The sequence below is a fragment of the Heloderma suspectum genome, chromosome 2, assembly GCF_057233095.1.
Source record: "Heloderma suspectum isolate Gila_16-S chromosome 2, 16-S_ref, whole genome shotgun sequence".
Taxonomy (NCBI): Eukaryota; Metazoa; Chordata; class Lepidosauria; order Squamata; family Helodermatidae; genus Heloderma; species Heloderma suspectum.
Window position 1 is genome coordinate 166,945,146 of NC_139459.1, and position 21,422 is coordinate 166,966,567.

At 49.0% G+C, this 21,422-nt stretch overlaps 1 protein-coding gene across 6 annotated transcripts in view; it reads right to left on the reverse strand.

Annotated features, from left to right (window-relative positions):
* CC2D1A (coiled-coil and C2 domain containing 1A) overlaps positions 1-21,422 on the reverse strand; it is a 61,339-nt gene that overhangs the window by 2,529 nt on the left and 37,388 nt on the right. For 5 of the 6 annotated variants that reach the window (XR_014787995.1, XM_084835810.1, XM_084835811.1 and 2 more), the window contains 13 exons: positions 20,344-20,402; positions 16,822-16,938; positions 14,240-14,313; positions 12,382-12,440; positions 11,638-11,689; positions 10,911-11,010; positions 10,414-10,504; positions 8,836-8,967; positions 7,374-7,429; positions 3,779-3,845; positions 1,840-1,966; positions 1,520-1,596; positions 1,254-1,301 (listed from right to left, as the gene is read on the reverse strand). Coding sequence is in view for 5 of the 6 variants with exons in the window: in XM_084835810.1 (XP_084691936.1) it covers positions 1,254-1,301; positions 1,520-1,596; positions 1,840-1,966; positions 3,779-3,845; positions 7,374-7,429; positions 8,836-8,967; positions 10,414-10,504; positions 10,911-11,010; positions 11,638-11,689; positions 12,382-12,440; positions 14,240-14,313; positions 16,822-16,938; positions 20,344-20,402 (1,059 nt within the window). In the remaining variant the exon portion in view is untranslated. Of the gene's footprint in view, positions 1-1,253; positions 1,302-1,519; positions 1,597-1,839; positions 1,967-3,778; positions 3,846-5,551; positions 5,661-7,373; positions 7,430-8,835; positions 8,968-10,413; positions 10,505-10,910; positions 11,011-11,637; positions 11,690-12,381; positions 12,441-14,239; positions 14,314-16,821; positions 16,939-20,343; positions 20,403-21,422 lie in introns of those variants that run through there. The other variant, XM_084835813.1, reaches the window with a different exon arrangement.

Consider the following 21,422-nt stretch of genomic DNA (forward strand, 5'->3'; position numbering starts at 1 on the left):
CACACACTGCCCTATGATCAGATTTACATAAAAAGGGGAAACAAGTAAAATCACAAATACCAATACACATTAAAAAGCCTAGTAAGGCAGCAGACCTCAAAGCAGCCTAAGAAAACCTCAACAGAATTCAAACTAAAAAGCCTTGGAAAACAGAGAGGTCTTTGCTGGGTGAGAAAAAGGCTACCACAGGGTTGCTAGGCAAGCCTCTTTGGGGACAGCATTCTCCAACTGGGGCACCACCATGGCAAAGGCCTTCTCCCAGGCAGCCACCTGCCTTACCTCTGATGGCAGGGACACCCCTAGAAGAGCTCCATGTGTGGGAAGGTACAGTCCCTTAAATAAGCTGGTCCTACTTTCTAGGTCAAAACCAGCACTTTGAACTGGGCATATATCACACATTCCTTAATGCTGGGTAGGACTGAGCAACACACTGAACAATGAGGATCTCTATGCCAGCCACCCCCCAACCAGGTGCCCTCCAGATGTGTTGGACTGCAAGTCCCAATGGCCATGCTGGCCGGGCATGATGGGAACTGCAGTCCAAGTTGGCAGGGCATGATGGGAGTTGCAGTCCAAGAGGGCACCCGATTGGGGTGGCTGCTTTGTGCCTATGGAGACTGACCCTGACACAACAGCAACAGGAAAAACAGGGCGCCCCTAATCTGCAGAACACCCTGCCTAAGGGTGACTTGGAAAATGGGTAACCTCAGGAGGCCAGGGAGTAATGCTGAGCAGCTGGAAAGGTTCCACCTCTGTGCCACAGGCAAGTGATTAAGATGCACTACTTAAACCAGAACCTTTTGGGCCTGCGGGCACATCTGGAAATTTGAGAAGCCGTAAAATGGTGGGCATGGCTAGCCACAAAGGACAAGCAAGCTGCCCTTTCATGGGAAATTAAGATAGCAGCAGCTAGAGACTCCCACTTTGTGTGGAAGCTATTCCAGCTGTCAGTAAGAAAATACAATTTTTAAAAATAACAACTGGAAACAGCAGGGCATCTCAGTGAGCACTAAGTATCTGGGGGCACATTGGTGCCTGCAAGCACCGTGTTGACTAGTCCTGACATAACCTTCTTCGAGAAAGCCCTCTCAGTCACCCCCACAAAAGGCAAAGGGGACCAAGGAAGGCAGGGGCAATGTCTGGGAAAGGTTCCTTTGGTGGACATGCTTGGCCTCAATCACTTTCTTTTGGGGGGGGGGGGGCAAGGAAGTGGAGCAGTAGAAACAACCGCCTTCCTTACAGGAGGCACTCACCTCGCTCTCAACCAGGTTGCGCTTGTAAAGGGCATCCTTGGCCGCCTCCTGCCAAAAAAATAAATTCAGAAAATGGTAATGAAGTAGACACCTGGGTTCAAAGTTCACCAGACAAGGTGTAATCCCTTTGGCTCCGTTAAGCAGGCATGCATTGGTACAACAAAAAAGCTGTAATGATGGAGCTCCAAGGTTTTAAAACGTAATTTCCCTCCCCGCTATGTAAGGTTTGGGGTGGGGGAGGGGAAACAGAGGCCGGGGCATCATACCCGCTTTCCTTCACTGCCAAGGCGCCGTGCTGCTTCTGTGTACCACTGCTGGTACCGCTCCAGCTGGGTCACGTACTCTGTGGAGTGAAGATCAGACATGGTTGGGGGAACAGCCTGAGCTGCTTCTCCTCAGCCCCACCCCCCTTTGCCTTAAGCAGGAATCCAATGGAGAATCACGCTGGCTGGGCATGATGGGACTTATTGTTAATGTACCAGTCTAATGGAGCGGCAGGGCGGAGGAAGCATTCATTTGCCCGGCCACAGAGACCGGGATCTTCCTGGAGTGAAGGCTTCGTGGCTGGGCTTTCCCATCTGTGTACCTTTCCTGACTGCAGGGCCTCCATGCTGAAGCTGAGACCTTTGCCACTGGATCATCCGTATGACATTCTGGTGCTGCTCCACTAGATCATTGGGAAGTCTTTGGCCAGCTTGCTTATACGCCACCATCTGCCACAAAAGGAGGAGGAGGAGGATTGTATGTCCACAAGGTAAGGACAAGAAGGCCCCCAGGTGTAAGGAGCAGACATTCTGGAACCAAACACCAGTTGGCTGGCTGGCTGGCAAGCACACACACACAGCTGGGCATCAGCACAGGGAACGCCTGCTTTTCCAGCACTAGAGCATCTGTGAACAACTCACCTGAACGGGTGGCTGAGAGAAAGAGAGAGACTCAGGCACTGATAAGTCGCTAGACTACTCTGTCTAAAATACAAAGGCAGGCCAGACCTGACCACATGTCTTTATGTCCCCTTCCTTTCCATTCATTCTGGCAAGGAGTATGCAAACCTCAGGAAGGGCAGGCAGGCTTCCTCCACAGAATGAAACTCAAAGCCAAAGGTTAAAAATAAAAAAGACAGTTTATAAAGGAGAAGCAGACAAAAATAGCCTAGAGCAGGGGTGGGCAGAAGGTAGATGTGGGTCTAGTAATAGAGCTCTGGGTGACTAGCAAAGATCGGCAAGGATTTCTGGATTCCCAGTTGTAGCAGCAATAAAATGACTCCCCTCATGCCCTAAACTATACTGCTGAAACAAAGGCACCTTGGGACAACCATGAATGGATTTTGTGCGTGTGGAAGGACGGTGAGCAGAACTGTTCTGGTACTCAAAATGAATTGCTGGCTCGGAATTCTTTTAACTCTAAACATAGGTCTTTTGACTCCACAGGATTCTAGTAATGAAGGAGATCCCACAAGCCTGAAATCTTAGCACCCCTGGCCTAGAGAGAGCAAAATACAAGATTATTTCAGTGGTTTGCCTTTTTTTGCTATCCAACTCAAGATAGGAATGCCAAACAGGGACCAAAAGTGGGATGTGTTAGAACAATCCTTTGTTTCAGGTAATTTAAAAATAGCATCAGCCACATGTTCCCTGGGGAAATTATTTTGTTCAGAGCTTGGGTGTTTTATTTCCTCTCATGACTATATGAAGGGTAATTTCCTGGATACTCATGAGCACCTGGCCCAAAGGTTTTGGGCAGCTGCTGTTGATTACCTGGGGAATTTGCACTAGAGCACTTCAACTGAACTACTATTACCATTAATGCAAGCCGATTTTACACCATAACCATTACATACGCTATCCTCTCCAAGCAAGCAAACGCAACAATTTTGTGACAGTGCTGCTGAGACTTTCATCTGAGTTTTCTGGCCCCCTCCTGAGCATCAAACCAGCTTCAGTTTCGTAATATAGACATGCCTAGTGCCCTTCTTCAGTGCCTTCACCCAGCCTTGAGCCAGTTTCTTTCTTTCTTTCTTTCTTTCTTTCTTTCTTTCTTTCTTTCTTTCTCTCTCTCTCTCTCTCTCTCTCTCTCTCTCTCACACACACACACACACACACACACACTCTCTCTCTCTCTCTCACACACACACACACACACACACACACAGTGAATGGGAGCCAGGATACATGATGAGTTTACAATTTTGCTCCTGAAAACTCACAATGGACACGACTGTTCAAGACCCCAAACATGTTGGAGTCTCACCAGGAGCCCCCTTTGTTAGCCTTGCCTCTCCCAGTTCCTCCCATCCCTTTGTTGTCCCCAGCCCTGTCAATACTTAGTTTGCAAGCTTCTTAAATTGGGGACCTGCTTTTGGACTTATGTTATAGTAAAGCACCACGCACATCAGGGTGGGGAATCTTTTGGGGGCTGAGCTGGCTCCGGGCAGATACAATGGCCCCAAAGTGGGCTAGAGGTTCCCCATCCCTGATGTAAATGGAGATACTGTAATAACTGCCGCCCAGAACTGCATCACTGACCTTTTTCTCCAGCCTCTCCTTGTCAAAAGCTAGAACGTTGAAGCTGTGCAGCGTGCAAACAGGTTTGCTGCAGGGGAAAGAAAATGTGGCATGGTGAACCTCGGAGGAGGCCAGCAACAAGCACACAGCACAGAGGCAACTTCCTCAGCCCTTGGAGGAACATGCAGCCATTCTGGAGGCAGCAAGTGGCCCGGGACAGCCCCCCACTCCTTCAGAAAGCCAGTGCCCGCCAACTGTGGACCCAAGCAACTAGTCCCCACTTGGGCAAGGGCAAGGGGTGCGTGCAATGACACGAAGGCAGGTCCCCTCTGCGGCAAGGACCAAGATCAGAAACTGAAGCTGAAGCCGCCGAGTTCTCTTGTTTGGGGGCCAGAGCCCGAGGGTGCCACTCAGGCAGAGTTCCTGCCTGACAGTGCTTGTGTTTTGGTGTCAGGACCTGCTGTGGGTTTCTTCCAGGCAGCTTGGAGAGAAGGAGCAGCCAGACACAGATGCTGGGGTGCTGCATGATCGTGTGGCTTCTTGTGTCACTCTTGCTCAGCCCTGTTCCCACACAAAGGCTAATTTATCACTCCCTCATGGGCCGCAGCACAGGCTTTAAAAGACCACGAGGGAGCTGGGAACAGTAGGAGGTCTGGGGATTGCCTAGCTAGAGGAGCAAGGATCCAGAGGTGAGCTCTGGAGCTGCACCCTCAGCTGTGCTGCTTGTCTGGTGCTCAACCTGGGACAGGCAAACCTGCTGCTAACACAGCCTGGGAGGTGGCTAGATGGCAGATCTCGGGCAAGACAACACACACACAGACCATGGAATGTCCTTTGGAGGAAGACACTGCTTTATGTGGCAGAAGTCACACACACCTTGCAGTCAAGCATTCCATTTGACACCCTAGCCCAGGCTTCCGCAACCTGCTGCCCTCCAGATGTGCTGACTACAACGCCCAGCATCTCCCAGCCAGCATAAGCTGCCCTAGCCTCAGCACCCATTTTTCTTTCAGAGTGCCTCTCCTCTTCCTCATGATGGCTTCTTGTGGCCTTCTAACAGGCAGCCAGGAATCCGACTGCAGCCCTTCCTTCTCAACCAGCCAGTCCCAACTCCCCTCCCCTTCCAGGCTCTAATGCTGGGAACAAGAAAAACTACTTGTAAAAAGCCTCTATTGCACCCTAATGCTGCTCTGCCCCACCCTTATCATGCTCTGCCTCTCAACCCTACAAGAAATGCTAGATCAAAAATCCATCCACCACCATTCCCTGTTTATCTTGGGAGAAGCCACCCAGATTGCACAGAAGTTCACATGCAAGGCATGGAGTTTCTATCAACCCGCCATCAATCCCCACATCCGATGGTACCAAGGCATCTCTCTCTGCTCCCCTGATCATGGTCAAGCTGTGTTTCTGGGCTCTCATAGCTTATAGCCACGATCATCCTACAGCTATTCAGGAAGAGGCCCTACCATGAGAAAAAAGAGCCCTTCCGTCCCCACATGGCACAATCCACCAGGATATTCTGCTGCCCAAACCCCCCAGAATGGGAGTGTGAGAGAGCACAGGAGTCTCCCATATTACTCAAGGGGAAAAGAGATGCTCCTTGGATTTTCTGCCCCAGGCATCAAAACATCTCAGGCAGGCTCTGGGTTGATAAAGGAGCATGCGAAGTTGCACCTCTACTTTGGGGGCAGTCAATACTTTGCCCTCTTGCCATTCACCACTAAACCCTGGTTCCCAACGCAAGCATGCAGAGCTCCCTGCCCTCCTTAGTTGTCCCACATCTTTTTTCTTGACCAGAGCTGGCTGGAGCAAAACATTCCATGCAAGGGAGCGTCCAGGGCCTGAGAGAAGGCAGTCCAATCAGAGCTGGCTTGGCTACAGCAGGGAGCAGATGGACGTTCTAGAAGGAAATTAGAAGAGACCATCAACAGCCACTGCAGAACAAAAGGTGCTGGGCTGGACACCTGCCTCTGTGGATGCCATCCAGCCGTCCATCTTGCTCCCTTAGACCAGGGGTGGACAACTTGTGACCCTCCATATGTTTTGCTCTACAGCCCCCATGATCCCTCAAAATTGGCTCTGCTGAGTAGGGCTGATGGGGGTTGTAGGCCAAAACATCTACGGGCCCTCAAGTTGCTCACCCCTGCCTTAGGCCATCTCACAAAATTCAGGTATCTAAACTGTTCAAGCCCTATGCATGGTGGTGAGAGCCGGTATAGTTTGATGGATAAAATGCTGGACAAGTCTGGGAGACCTGCTTGTGGGTTTCCCACTGGGGCATCTGGCTGGTCCCTGGGAAAACAGGATGCTGGATTAGACAGGCCAGCCTTCCCCACCTGGCACGCCCTCCAGATATTTTGGACTTTGGCTCCCACCAGCCCCAGCCACCATGGCCAATGGTCAGGAATGCTGGGCGTTGTGGTCCAAAGCATCTGGAGGGCACCAGACTGGGGAAGGCTGAGACAGGCGTTTGGTGTGATCCAGCACAGCTTTTACATCCTTTCCCAGCCATTGGGACTCGCTGTGTGGCCTTGAGCAAATCTCTGGTCTTCCAGCCTTGATTCCCTATGCTGTGGACAAAAATTATCTTGACTGGAAAGAAGGGAACCAAGGCTTAGATATAAGAAGGCTCTAGGCAGTGAGGATGGGTGGCTCCAATTCTGGTGAGGCTGTGAATCCATTCTGGGTTTCAGTCAGAACCAGCCAGAACTCGGAGCTATCCAAGATGCTGAACCCTATCCCCCAATATCCCCCTGTTTCTGATTAAAACCCAGAAAGGATTCACGGGCCCAGTGAAATCGGAGCCACCAGCCTCTGCTGGCTCTAGGCTTCCTCCACTCTGGATACCAGCTCCAGAATGTTGACAGTTCTAGCCATTACCGTTAGGCACTAATGGCCTGATGCAATGGGGTGTCTCAATGGCGTCAGAAGTATCCTCACAAAAACTGCACAAGAAAGCTGTCACTTTTGACAGCAACCTGGGCTATCCAATTCCTGCTTTAGATCTACGCACGAGCACACGGTCTCAGTTGACAGGAATGATGCAGCGTGTCTAACTACGGCGAATGGCAGTCTTCTTCTCAGCAGGACTGCCATTTTGATGGGGCCTTCCTTGCAGAAAGCCAGGCCAATACCATGCAATGCAGCACAGAAACAGTCAGGGGGTCACAGAGTGGGAAACGGACAGATCTGGTCCATAGGGCACAATCCACCAGGAACGTCTTCTGCACAAGCCCCATGAAAAAAGAATTACGGTCTTGCCTGCCTGCCTGCCTGCCATCCATTTATTTACTGAGGCATTTATATTCCCCTCTTTTCGATGGCAGTGGGGCTTACATAGAACTTCCTGGTCGATTGTGCCCCATAGGGCAAATTGTCCCATCACCTGCTCTGCTGCCCTTAAGGACGCCCATAAGCTACTTCCCAAGGCAGCCCCTGTCCTATTGAGTTATCAGCTGAGGCTCTGGGCCTTGCGTTCGCTTTCTTGAGCCGAGGGTGATGTAAAAAGAATGAAGGAAAGAGTGGCGAGAAGAGGATTTATGATTTCCCTACAGATCTTCCTGGGAGGAACCCAAACCCAGAAGACCCCAACAAAGGCACAAGGAATACCTACCTACTGCTCATGTCCTTCACAGGAACTCCTGCGGGCTTGGGTTTAGGAAGTGCAACCTGCATGTAGAAAGCAGAGATTGTTCAGTCCTTGCATGTCTGGTGCGGAAATGTCCACTTCCATTCAGAGATCTCAAAATGTAAGACAGCCTAAGGACAACTGCCCTCTTTCTAACCCACAGAAGCTGGCAGTAGAGTCAAGGACATCGCCAGGGTGATGTAAATGCTACAGCATTCTATGGTCATGCAGAAAAGCTGCGTATGTGGGACTGCCCACAGAATTCAGCTTCCTAAGAACATAGATGTTCACATTTCAGGGGGCGGGGAGGAGGAGGGGAGGGGCATGGAGAACAGCAAGCTACTAGCCCTTGTGGGTTGTGACAATACCATATACTTGAAACTGTGTGGAGCAAATTGCAATGGTCAAATACATTTCAAGTAAAACCTCAATGGTCAGAGGACAGGGCTTCAGTGCTCTGTAGAGTGTCTTGCCCCACCCAAGCAACAGCAAAAAACAGAATGAAATATGCAAAACAGTTAACAGTTGCAAAATAGATTATGTAAGACAGGGGTGAGCAACTTTGGGAAATCTGGGGGCCGTTCCCCCCCATGCCCCTTCCCACAGACCACACTCCATGAGGCACCCCCGCAAAAAAGAAAAAGAAAAAAGAAAAAAAACCGCCAAAAACACTCCATAGTGCTACAGAGTGCTATAAGGATTACATTTAGCTTGTTTCCAAACTAAATGTAACGCTTTGGGCGCTCCATATCGGTCACGGAGCACCAAAAGGGCCTCGTTTAGCTTGTAAACAAGCTAAATTTGCCCCTTTTGATGCTCTGTAGCCACGGCAGATGCCATTTTTTTGTAATTTTAAAAAATAATTCGGAGGCGGGGGGGGCGTTGCCCATCCCTGTTGTAAGACAACACCCACACAAAGTTTGTACAGGCCACCAAATTCAGGCTACCTTGGTGCAGAATTGTAATCTTAAAAAAAAAACCTACACAAAATATGCAAAACGCTGGACATCATCTGCTCCTTCTTCCTATCATAGTACCTTCCCCAGTGGAAAGGAACCCAGCATCTTAACAACAGCAATGGCTGCAGGGCACTGGAGTTTCAGGCCAGAAGGGACACTTGTCCTACTCGAGCTTCCAGCCCACATCTATTTCTAAATAAACCAGCATAAGTATTGCTTTTGGCAACACAGCTGATATATTTTTCCCAAAAAGACAAATAATGGACCACAGAAATATAGTGACTTAAAGGAGCCAGTAGACTGGATACCCTCCAGATGAGCACTAACCACCAATTTCATACTGTTAGTTGTCCTGGCACCACCAGCGTTTGGATCAGGGCCAGAACTCTATGCAAAGCCATACTCATAAGCTTGGAGGGTTGCTCCGTGATCAGTTTTGTTCTCAATGAAAACAGCCTCCAGAATGCACAGGACTACTCAGCTCTTACCGGTGGCATAGTTAGGGGATCGATGACCAACCACTTCTCTGTCATCGATTCCAGCTGCTGGGAAGTCAGTGGCTCTCTGAGGCGGACAATTACCTCTAACTTGCCTCCCGTGGGCCGTCGACCATCCAAGAGCTAGGCAAAGGGAAGATGAGCAGGAGGAAGCTATAAATATGGCAAAGCAACCCATTCAAGGGGAAGCCATCAAGGTCTAAGCGACATCTCATCTCTCACATACTGAATAAGTCCCTCTATCAGCCCACAGTGTTTCATGTGCATCACAGAATATTTCAGCCTGTCCAAAGTAGGTGAAGGATGAGCAGGACATACCTATCATTTCCATGACCCTACAGAGGACAAACTGAAGCCTGAGAAATTGCTATGTCAAGTTACACAGAGAGATTGGCTAAGCTGGGAGCTGGAGGTAGTTTAGGGCTCCAACCTAGGCTTATCACTTGTTTACAATCACAAGTAGGCTGCTTTCCCAATAAATTGCTCGAAGTAGCATACCGAGTAAATTGATTAACACTGTTTAGAATCACAAAGAGACTCCAGGGTCAGTAAAGACTAATAGATGCATTATTAAATTTCCAGAAGGGTAGCCATGCTAGTCTGCTGCAGCAAAAATGACGAGTCTTGTGGCATCTTAAAGACCAACAAATTTCATTATGGCATAAGCTTTCAAGGACTAGTCTTTAAAGGTGCCACAAGCCTCTTGTTTTTGCTGCAACAGATTAACACAGCTACCCATCTGGAATTCAAAATCATACAGCCTACCTGGCAGTAGGGTTCTTGACCTACCAGCAGAAGGCAGCCAATGAAGGGGACTGATAGCCTTAGCTGGAGGAAGGGTTCCATAAATCAAGGTGCCACCACTGAAAAGGCTCTGCCTTGTGTCCTCACAGACTGAACTTCAGCACAGAAGGTGACAGAGCTGAGCCTCACCTGGTGACACCTGATGTAATTGGGTGTGGGCACTCCCTAAGACGCAGGTCCAAAGGCCTAAAAAATGCAATAACTATTAACATCATAAGAAGAGCCTTGCTGCATCAGACCACAAAACTATCTAGTCCAGCATCCTTTTTCTCACAGTGGCCAGCCAGATGCCTCAGTGGAAAGCCCACAGCAGGACATGAATGCAACAGCACCCTCCTGCCCATGTTTCCCAGCAACTGGTTTTGAGAGGCATACTGCCTCCAATGCTGGAGGTAGCATATAGCCATCAGGACTAGTAGCCATCAATAACTTTATCCTCCATGAATTTGTCTAACCCCTTTTAAAGCCATTCAAGCTAGTGTCCATCACTACATCTAGCCGCCTTCAGTACCATTTTCTTGGTAGAAATGTGGGGTACAAATCAAATAAATAAATGAATGAATCTTCTGGGAGCTAATTCCATGGTTTAACTTTGCACCATGTGAAGAAGCATTTCCTTTTAACAGTCCTAAACCTCCCATGACTTTTCCCATCAGTTTCAAAAGCAGCTTGCTCAGTTTCACTCCAGCCACCCTCAATCTGGCTAGAGGGCCCCATTTTACATGCATATCATGCCTGAAAGTTAAGGGGAACGTTTAGGGTTACCTCCAAAATCTCCCGAAGCTCACAAGCCGTCTCCAATACCTCCAACTTCAATTGTGCTGTTCCCACTACCCGGTCAGTTTTGAACAACCCTCTGGGGAGAAATGGCAATATTAAACCACAAGTCTCACTCACAGTCCCAGTGTCCACTCTGGTCTTTGTTTCTTTTCCATAAAATTACCATGTGGCCTATTCAAAATAACACCACCATGTAGACTGCTGCATCGTTTCAGCAAAGTCACACTAGCATTCCTATAGGAAAACATACTCATGGTTTGGGGGCCTAATTCTATCTTAGATATGATTTGGGCATTTGTGGATCTGGGCTACTAGTTGCCCTCCTGTCTGTGTAGGTCAATGTTCCAATACAAACCCCACAGCATAAGAAGCACTGCAGGGCACCAGGTTGGGGAAGGCTGAGTTAGAGATAAGGCCCCCACCAGCTTCTGCCAGCAATGTTCAAACCTGCCCCGCTGGCTCCAGAGTCGCGTCTTGCTCACCCTTTGTGGACGACCTCAAACTTGATGCTTTTTGTCTGAATGGCTCTCTTGAGCCCGCGGTGTCCCCGATTAATAAACAGCTTGAACTTCTCTTGGAATTCTGACAGAGGGAGACAGCAAACCAGAAGGTTAGCTGGGGTGAGGTGCAAGCCAACAGCAACCGTGACTGAGGGACCCCTATTCTTTGTCCCCTTGCATCGCTTGGGGGACTGGGGTCATGGCAGTGTTTGCATCAAGGCCCCTCCAAGAGCTTGGGAGGCTCAAATCACTCCTGAACATTTATGCAGCGTTGTTGTGGTGCAACATTGTTGCTGCATTGGCAGGGGGATGTGGGGTAGCTGTTGGTTCATCCCACCCCAAGCGCTTATGCAGTGGTACAGGCAAATTTTAACAGGATGTAGGTGAGCATGTGAAATCAGGCTGTACAGCTTTATAAAATCCTGTTACAGCACGCAGACAACTTTGGCCATAGCAATCCATCAGTACAAGACTAACATTAATGTATTACATTTCTATGCCACCTAATACCAAGATTAATATAATAGAACAATGTCAAATCTAAACAACAACCAACCAGCCACAGAATAGAACCAAATCACAGAGGACAACAGCAGTGCAAAGACGCTTCTGAGCGTTCGTGCCCTGCGTAGTTTGGTCTCACAGTTGGGAAAGCAAGCTTGCGCCCTTTCTCTGTAGCATGGCCTAAAGCTCTCACATGAGAATTTACCAGGAGAGTTGGAGTTTTTGATCACGTTGGTTTTGTCCTTTTGAGCTTCCTCCTGCAAACCCAGAAACGTGGAAGAGACAATGAGAACCACACCTCCCCAAGATCTGACTCCGGTGTCTCAAAGTAGCCATCATCACCATCATCACCACCACCTCCTCCTAATCAGTTTCACACATTGCAACGTTTCTACATATATATTATATGTAGACTGTTGTGAATAGGTCTCTTCCACTACATATGCCAACGCAGAAGCTGCAGGCCCCACTGCATTCCTCCCTGGGCATCTGCCAAGGCCCCCTGCCCCTCCCCCCCAATTTTATTTATTTTTAATTTTTAAAAATTACCTTGGGCAGTTGGAGAGCGAAGCACTGGCCTCCACCTGCCCCACCCAATCCCTTCCTTCCCCAGAATGTATTCGGGCCCCAAATAGGGTTTGAAACATCCTGGGGAAGGAAAAGGAAAGGAAGTGGGTGGGATAGCTGGAGGCCGGTACTCTGCTTTTCACTGTGCCTGATCACCTGTTAAAACTGTGTTTAACACACACAAAAAGAGGAAAGAAGGGACCCTGCCACTGCCTGGTAAGCTTGAGGGCTTGAGGGACTGAGAAGGCAATGGGGGAGAAATCGGGATGTCTTGCCTGTTTTTTTGTTTGTGCCCACAGGCCGAAAAAGGCTGGGGACCCCAGCATGTATGAATGCTTTCCCTGAAGATAAAAAGGTAACATTTGAAGCTGCTCTAACTCACCGCATTGGGATAGGGGAACTCAAAGCGTACAAAGGCATCCAGATCATTAGGAGACATGCCTGAAAAAAGAAAACAGAAACAAGCCAAACAACAGTCAGGAAGCCTTTTAGGATTAAAAATTTAAAAGAAGAAAGAGCTGTTCTTGCAAGCCCCTCCAGCATGGCAGGCATACATGGATGTCAAGCCACAAATGCTCCTGGCTGTCATGTGAAGGCTGATGTCTCTGCTCAGACTGGTTCTTTGCAGAGTTGGGCACACAGTGCTGGCCTTCACACGGTGGCCTCTGCTCGTGGTACCCAAAAAGTCAGCACGTGTAGCAGCTAGCCCATTGGAGATACCTGCTGGAGAAGGACTATTTAGAGCAAAGAGCAGTGGGTTGTATCCAATGTTAGTCCTACTTAGAGCAGAGCCACTGAGATTAAAGGGACCTAAGTTAGACCAACACTGGATTGGTCTTGGGAAACCACCTTTGGATCCAGCGCCTGCTTATGTTGTAAAAGGGATAAGGGGGAAGGAAAGTGCTTCAGCAGAATTCAGGGATTCCCCCTCAAATTCAGTCTTTCGTCTCTGGAGGAAAACCATACAGAGGAGGAAAAGGGGGGAATTCTGCGGAGTGGGGGTCAGGAGAAGGGGAAAGGTGAGGAAGGGAACAGCCTCTCTTTCCCCCAAAGCTGCCCAGTCCCTGTGCACTTATATTCTCATTCCAGCACAGCATCTATCTAGGGGACTGGAAGTGCTCAAAAAGCACCCTGTAACCCTTCACTAGTGCCTTGTCTAAACACACAGCTTACTAAGGCAACTGCAAAAGTGTTGGGAAGTGTGTACTGTACATGGACAGCTTCCCAGCACTGGCACAGAAGTGATGTAGAAGGGAAAAGATGCAATGTTTTCCCCCACAGATTATTCTTACGCTACCTTAACTAAGCCAGTTTTGTATGTATCAACTGAGTTTGTACCACGGAAACAGCAGCAAATACTTGATATCTCTATAGCTTTATCTTTCCTCCCTCTCCCACACACAAAACCAACACAGGCTCTTTTGTGATTGTAGTAACAAAGGAATGGAGAGGGCATGAACATTTTCCCATTTCACTGAAACAATTGGGGGTGGGGGGATTGGACCAAATGTTCCTCTATTTTTACTCCAATGAAGGCCAGTCAGATGCCACTAGGAAGCTCACAAGGAGAGGATGTTGGAAACAGCCTTCCCCTATTCTTTGTCCCCTGCATCCAGTTAATTGTTTAGAGGTATATTGCCTTGAACATGGAGGTTCCACTTACATCAGTGGTGGGCAACCTCTGACGGCCAGGGGCCAATCCCCCCTCCCGAACCTACTGGGGTCCTCACTCCTGCCCCCACACCAGAATTCGCTGCCAAGAGGTGTGCCAGCAAAAAAGGGCCGATTTTACGGCTGCACAGTTGAATTTCGGCAGCAAACTGTGACTTACGTTCATTAACTCAAGGAAAAATAAGCCATTTTTGGCCGCTGTGTTGCCAAATTTCAGTGACAGGAGAAAAAATGGGCCAGAGGGGACCACATGCAGACCACAGGCCACATGTTGCCCACCCCTGACTTACATAAAACTTTACATAACTTATTTGCCAGGAGAAGGCATCTTCTGGAAGGGTGGATGAATATAGAAAAGATACGGTGAGACATTAAACCCTTCCCTACACAATGATGGTTAATAACTTTGGAAACTCATCACCATACCTGTTCTGGCGGATGAGTAAGCTTCCCCCTCACCCCCATTTTGTTCCTAGACCAGCCATTCTGGCTGACTTAAAGAGACAGCCGCAACAGACACAGCTCCCTCCTCTCACATTCTCAGAGACAGGAACCACGGCATGTTTTACCTGGTGGAGCTGGAAGGTTCATTCCTTTCACTATAGAAAGAACCATGTCATTGCTGTTTAATTCTGGAAAGATCCTGAAAGGACATGGAGAGGGGGGAAAACAAGTTCCAGTCAATGTCTGCAGAGGATAATTATTTGACCCAAGCATCAAATGTTGAACAGTGGGACCAAAGGGCTGGGGTTACTCAGCAGTGCCTGCAAGCTCTATTTGGACATCGCTACCAGCTCTAGATATAGACTAGCAGTCAAGGGCTTCAGAGGTATGGAGCACATTTGCTCAGGCATAGTCAGGGTGTTACATACAAAACCCAAAGAGAAGTGTAACACATGGATGCCCGCCCCCTCTCTCTGAGTCATGTATCTGCACACACACAAAGCTTGAAAACATTTATTTCCCTTGCAAATGAAACTGCAGGCAAAACGTCTTGCAACAACTACGCCCAAGGCACTGCCCAGCGTCTTCATCCACCAACACGGAGGGGCGACTTGTGCTCTCCAGATGTTTTCGCCTGCAACTCCCATCATCTCTCATCATTGGCTACGCTGGCTAGGGCTGGTAAGAGGTATAGGCTAAAATCATAAGTTGTCCCCTCTGACAACAGACTGACAATCCATCTCTCCCCACCTATCCACATCATTCTAAAAATAATACTCTGAAAAGACTTTGTTATGTCCAGAAAGCAGCTCTGTCTTTGTATAGACATTGCTGCTCTGAGGAAGAAGCCCTGGGTCCCTTCTTAGGGAGGGCTGATTCACTGTGCCTGTCTCGTGTGTGTGTGTGTGTGTGTTTGTCTTGGGGGGTGTCACAGAGGAAGTGGGGGCAATTTTCTTACCCTTGTGGCCGCCAACTTTCTGATCTGGTTTACTGCTTGACTGCACCATGTTGCCCAGGCCTTGCCGCAGGAGTGTATCGACTGAGCTGGTGCCTTCTTGGGGCAGGGCCTTGAAGCAGCCCTTTTGCCCCTTGTCCACTGCAAGTCTTTTAACGGAGGTCCTGGCCCAAGGCTGCAGCATGCCTTCACCAATGTCCCTGCCCTCCACCCCTGGTTTTAGTTCTCACTTCTCAGTGACCTGGTTCGCATGATCAAACTGCCCACCATGGGTTGTTTAAGCCATGGTGAGCCGTGGAACAAAGCTGGCCAGCATTTTGTGTATTCATCCCCTGAGCAGAGGTTGTTGTATTGTCCAAACCTGGCCACTGTGGGTTATGTGAGGGTTAAACATCACATAATCCTACAACAGATGGATGTTGTTTAACCGTTGCATAACCTATGGTGGCCAGGTTCAGATGACAGAACCCCCAGTTAGGGCTGAATATGCAAAATACTGGCCAGCCTGCACCATGGTTCAAACAACCTATGGTGGGCTTTTATCATGTGAACCGGCCCACTGACTGGGTTCACACAACACAACAACCCATACTCAAGGTTGACTGGGAAGAGTGTGGGTTGTTGTTTAAAAGTAGGTTGTTGTTGAGCCATGGGTTGTTGTGCTGTGTGAACCCAGCTGTGCTAACAACTCAGGAACAACCCATGAAGAGAACCCATAGACTGCTGTTGGGCTGTGAACTGTGGGTTGCTTGCGGTTAACAAACCATGGTTTGTTAGTGTGACTGGGTTCACACAACACAACCACCCACAGTTCAAAGACATCCCACGGTTCAAAGACAGTCCACACCAAACCTTGAGTATGGATTGTTGTGTTGTGTGAACCTGGCCATAACCTTTCTGCAGACATGGGTTAGCTTCCAGATGATGAGACTGGGAAAGAATTTCACCTGCATTCATAACTGGTCACGGCAGTGCAGAGGCTTTGCCTTTAAAACAGCAAAGATTCCTGTTCAGCTTCGAATTGCATTGTCATATATTCCATCACAACTTTTTGTTGAAGGTGGTGGAGGCCTTGGAGTGGATCTGTCACAGGGTAAGAGGGGTGGGTGGGCTCCCTGAGCCCACTCCATACTGCAGGATCCCCATAAGGGATCTTGAGGTGTTGCTTGCCACAAACTCAGATCACAGGAAGAGTCCACGCAATCTGTTTACACCAGCCTTCCCCAACCCGGTGCCCTCCAGATGTGTTGGACTAGAACTGCCAGCATTCCTGACCATTGGCCATGCTGGCTGGGGCTGATGGAAATTGAAATCCAAAACATCTGGAGGACACCTGGTTTGGGAAGGCTGGTTTATACCATGGTGGGGTTGAGATTCTTGCCACTTCCATCAATGTTATCACAGTATCTGTTATTCCAGGTGGGCTGCCTGATGTTTGGATCCTTGCCCAATACCACACTAAGTTCTTTAAGCTATAACCAACAACACTGTTTTTAACCAGCTTCAGCCTAGACATCATTCCTGCTCCGTGCTGTGGGTACAAGCAACCTTGAAATGTGTCGGCAACCTTTCATAAATCTTGGTTTGTCACAGGTTTGGATTTTCAGCCTTTTTATCATTGTGACTCTGAAAGAAACTCCCTCTGTACAAGCCTGAAGCACCTTCCTCTGATTAGGAAGGAGGACTGAAAAGCATTTGGCATCTAGCAGGGACAAAACTGTAAAGGTCACTGCAAGTCAATGGCTCACGTACTTGATCACACTGAAAGTCCGCTGCTCATAATGGTATTTGGGCAGCGGAAATCCCTTGGCATGGGCTTGTTTCAGGATCTCCATGTTCTTTTTGCAGTCCTCAGCCATCTTCTCAAACCTGGAGGGGAGAAGACCAAAACAGACATGTAGTTTAGAGGTTGATCCATGGGCCTCTGGAGTTTGACAAGTTATCCTGTGCCATATGTCAGCTGGCTGGTGTACTAAGTGCTGGTTTATTATCATCATCATCTATACCCCGCCTTTTTTCCTCTTGCAAGGAACCCAAGGCGGCTTACGTGGTCCTCCTCTCCAATTTATCCTCACAACAACCCTGTGAGGTAAGTTAGGCTGAGAGTCAGTGACAGGCCCAAATTCGTCCAGTGAGCTTCATGGCCAAGTGGGGACTAGAACCCAGATCTCCCAAGTCCCAGTCAAACACTCTAACACAGGCTCTCGATTTACATGCTGGTTTGAACAAGAGTTTGCATGCGTGGGCTCCATTACACCAAGAGCAGTAACTGTTACCCTTTTGTGGAATTCGCAAGTTATAGATGGGAAGTTTACTCGGATCAAACTGCCAAATGTCGAGAGACCTGGACAGTGATGGATTTGCTAACTGGGCAAACTGAGATCAGGTGTGTGGCAGGGCCTGTGTGGCAGGGCCGGGCCCCTGGTGCAGGAGGACTGTGGGAGCACATGCCTCAGCCTGACAGCCCCATCAGAGAGAGGCAGGAGTGAGACGGCACAAGCCGCTTGAGTTGGCCCACATGACAACTTCGACTGTCTTCACATGATTCAATGGGCATCTGGTGGTGACAGGCCAGGCAGGGAAAGGAGCCATGGCCCCAGCTCCTGCACAAGGCAGGCCTGGACAGCTTGTGGGATGTCATGGATGGCCAGTAGTCATGATGCCTGTATTACCTCCAGTAGGACTCTCAATACCACATGCTGGGGAACACAAGCAGGAGGGTGCTATTGTGCTCATGTCCTGCTCATGGACTTCCCACAGGCATCTAGTGGGCCAGTGTGTGACTGCTGGACGAGACAGGCCTTTGGGCTGATCCAGTGTGGCTCTTCTTATGCCAGGAGCCACAGAGAGCACATTGGGCCTGCAAAGAGCCATGTGGCATTGCACCAGGCTAAGGGGGATTCCACCGCTAGCAACTGAGCATGAGCAGGAGGAAGGGGTGGTGGTCACGGTGGAGGAGGGGGAGCAGGGCCTCCTCTCCACTCCTCCCCTCAGAGGGCAAGGCCAACCTGCCAGGAGAGGGTGTGGTTGCGGGGACTCTGCTCTCTTCCCCAACACATGCATTCAGGCAGCACACACACAGGCACTTCTCTATGCCGAGTCTGGCTCGACCAGCCACCCGTTCTCTGCTATCAGCCATGTTAAGTGAAATCCTTTGTCAATTAAGCATAGCATGATGAAATGCTTCACTGGACGACCCTGAACTCTATACCATGAGTGTGTGGGTGGGGAATTCCACCTGTCTGCTCTCTACAATCGCAGTTTTAAAAACCTCCAGCTTAGCACATTGTGGATGATCGGGTTACAAAAGCAGGGATACAAGAACTTGCTTGTATCTGAAGAAGTAGTGACAATAGGCAGTGTAAGATTGTAAGTGTAAGAATTCAGTGTAAGATTGTTAACTTTGGACATCAGCAAACAGAAGCAGTATTCTTAGAAAACAGCTACAATTGGAAGCCCTCCAGCTGTAACTGAATGGCAGCTGACCCAGGGAAGAAGCTAACAATGTTCGGAGAACAGGGTCAGAAATTAAAAAAGGAACATTCCATGCAAAATAGCAATATTTGGATCAGGGCTGGTTATGGATTTCATTCAGTGGCAACAACAAAATGCACCATGAATTGAGTTATAAGAACATAAGAAGAGCCCTGCTGGATCAGACTAAGGGTCCGTCTAGTCCAGCATTCTGCTCACACAGTGGCCAACCAGCTGTTGACTAAGAACCCACAAGCAGGGCATGAGCACAAGAGCACCCTCCCACCCATGTTCCCCAGCAACTGGTGGACATGGGTTCACTGCCTCTGATACCCAAGGTAGCATATAACCAACAGGACTAGTAGCCATCAGTAGCCTTCTCCTCCAGGAATTTGTCCAATCGCCTTTTAAATCCATCCAAATTGGTAGCCATCACTACATCTTGTGGCAGTAAATTCCATAGTTTAACCATGCACTGTGTAAAGCAGGAAGTGTGTAAACAAATGTGCCATACTCTAGAAGTGACGTATGGAAATGGACCTTAAGAAAGGAGAAAGAATCACAGGGTAGATATCCCATGTTTCCATATGGATGAAACCCATGTAGCCTTTCTACATACATAAGGAGATCAATCTTATCCTACCTGCTAATCGGTCACCACACACTGTCTTGTCTACCTGCTGTGTCTCATTGCAAAAAGGGGGAGATTGAAGCACTTGGGAGCTGTGGGGGACTAATTAGGAGCCCAAGTTTCCTCCTAAACTAGAGGTGGGGAACTGTGACCCCTAGATTTTGTTGGACTCCAACTCTCATCATCCTGAGCTAGCATGGCCAATAGCCAGGGATGATGGGAGGTGGGAGTCTAATGACGTCTGGAGGGACACAGGTTCACCAGCTCTGCCCTAAAGTTTCAACAGGGTATAACTTGGATAGAGGAGAAGCAAGGGGGAGGCAAAGGGGTTACTGGGACAGACGACAGCTAGAAGATTGGCACCCATCAGCTTCAGGCTCATTCCCATGCTCCAGAGGCAAAGAAGATATGGAAACCCCCGAAGTCTGGCAGGCTGCTGGACATCTAGACATCTCCACAATGAAATGGTCTCTGACTGATCAGCTCCATTTCCAGTTCCTTCTTTTGACTTGAGTACACAGGAAGCCACCCAATTCTGAGTCAGATCATTGGTCTATCTGGCTCAGTGTTCTCCACATCCACTGGGCAGGGGCTCTCTGGGGTCTCAAATAGGTGTCTTTCCCAGCCTTACCTGGACTGAACCTGAAGATGTCCGGCAGGCAAAATATCTGCTCTACCCCTCCTGGTACTGGTTATGTTTGCACTCACCAGTGAGTCACTATTACCTTGCCTTGTGGGGTACATGGAAGGAGCCTCCTCGAAGACTGTTGTACAATCGGGCATACCCTGGTAACGGTGCATTGAGCCGGCTAATCCTTCTACCACCTGATCGAACCACAGCTCGGCGGTGTGGCGGTGGCTACATTTTGGCGGAGCTGAGTTTGGTCTGGACACAACATGACGACGATGACCTTACCTTGTTCTCTTTGATGTATTCCCATACTTTACTTTGGGAATCCTTTTGTTTGCTTGTTTACTCAAACTCCAAAGGAACCTATTCAATGACTTGCCTCACCAAGCTGCTGGTGAGAAGAACTATATGCAGAAGAGCTATGGAAGCCAGTCACGAAGAGGGTGCTCTGGCCACCATGGCATGCGTACAGCAGTACAGAGAGGGAGCAGACAAGTCAGCAAGGGAAGCATATTTGTGAAGTCACTGGCACACTTACTTAGTAGTTTCTGCAATGTTCCCTAAATGGGTGAACTTCTTGGAGTAATCCATGCACATCTGGAACAAAAAAAGGAAGCCACGTGAGGAGCAGACAGGCACATGACAGTCCTGGCTCATTGCCATACATCATGTTCATTCCCAGGCAAATGCCTTCAGGCAAAACTCACATTCCTCCCCTTAATAAGTCAAACTGTTATGCAACCACCAGCCCTTATATGGCCGGAGTATGCAGTTGCTCTTCTCATGGCACCCAGAAGCCATCCACATTCTCCTAGAGATGACTCAGTCATCTGCTCACCTTTGACTTAGTACCCGGGGTAGCTGCAGGGACCTTATCCTGGCCAACACATGTGCCTCATGGGCAACGTATCCACAGTTGCTGCTACTGATTGCTCTCAGTGGGAGGATATGTAGAGACATACAGGTGGCCCAGTGCAGTTTACCACGCCTGAACTAGGTCTCTTTAGGCAGAAGGCGTCTCCATGCCTCCTCACCTCCATCTCCTAAGCCTGGCATACAAACAAGGGTGTAGTGGAGTGAAAAAGACTATTCCCAGCCTCCCTCCACATTCCTTCTCAACCCTCTGCTAAGACCAAGCAATCTGAAGCATTCAGGTCACAGTGCCGACAAGCAAGGAAGTGCCAGGCTAAGCAGAACAGGCAGAGAATGCAGAGATGCCATGAGAAAGATCCATGAGAAAGTGTGGGGCCTTTGGACTGAAGGAGATAAAAACGGCGGGGAACTGGAGAGCGAACACAGAAGCTCAGAGCTGAGCCCAACATGGTTCCAGAAACGTTCCAAGTTGCAATAAAAGCTGCCAATACTACCAGCGAACAGGAGAACTGGCCTCAAATGCCTCACCAAGGGACATGAAGGGAGACAGTAAGCCCTAGGTTACTGTGGGAGATCAGGAAAACTCCAGAATCTACACAGAGATAATGAACTAGAAGAGGAGTCCCCAGCCTTTTTGCGTCAGTGGGCACATATGGAATTTTGAGAATGCTGTGGGGGCTCTCAAATAGTTGCCATGGGTGGGGTGGGTGACTTGGCCAATTCATGAATAGGCACCATGGTGTG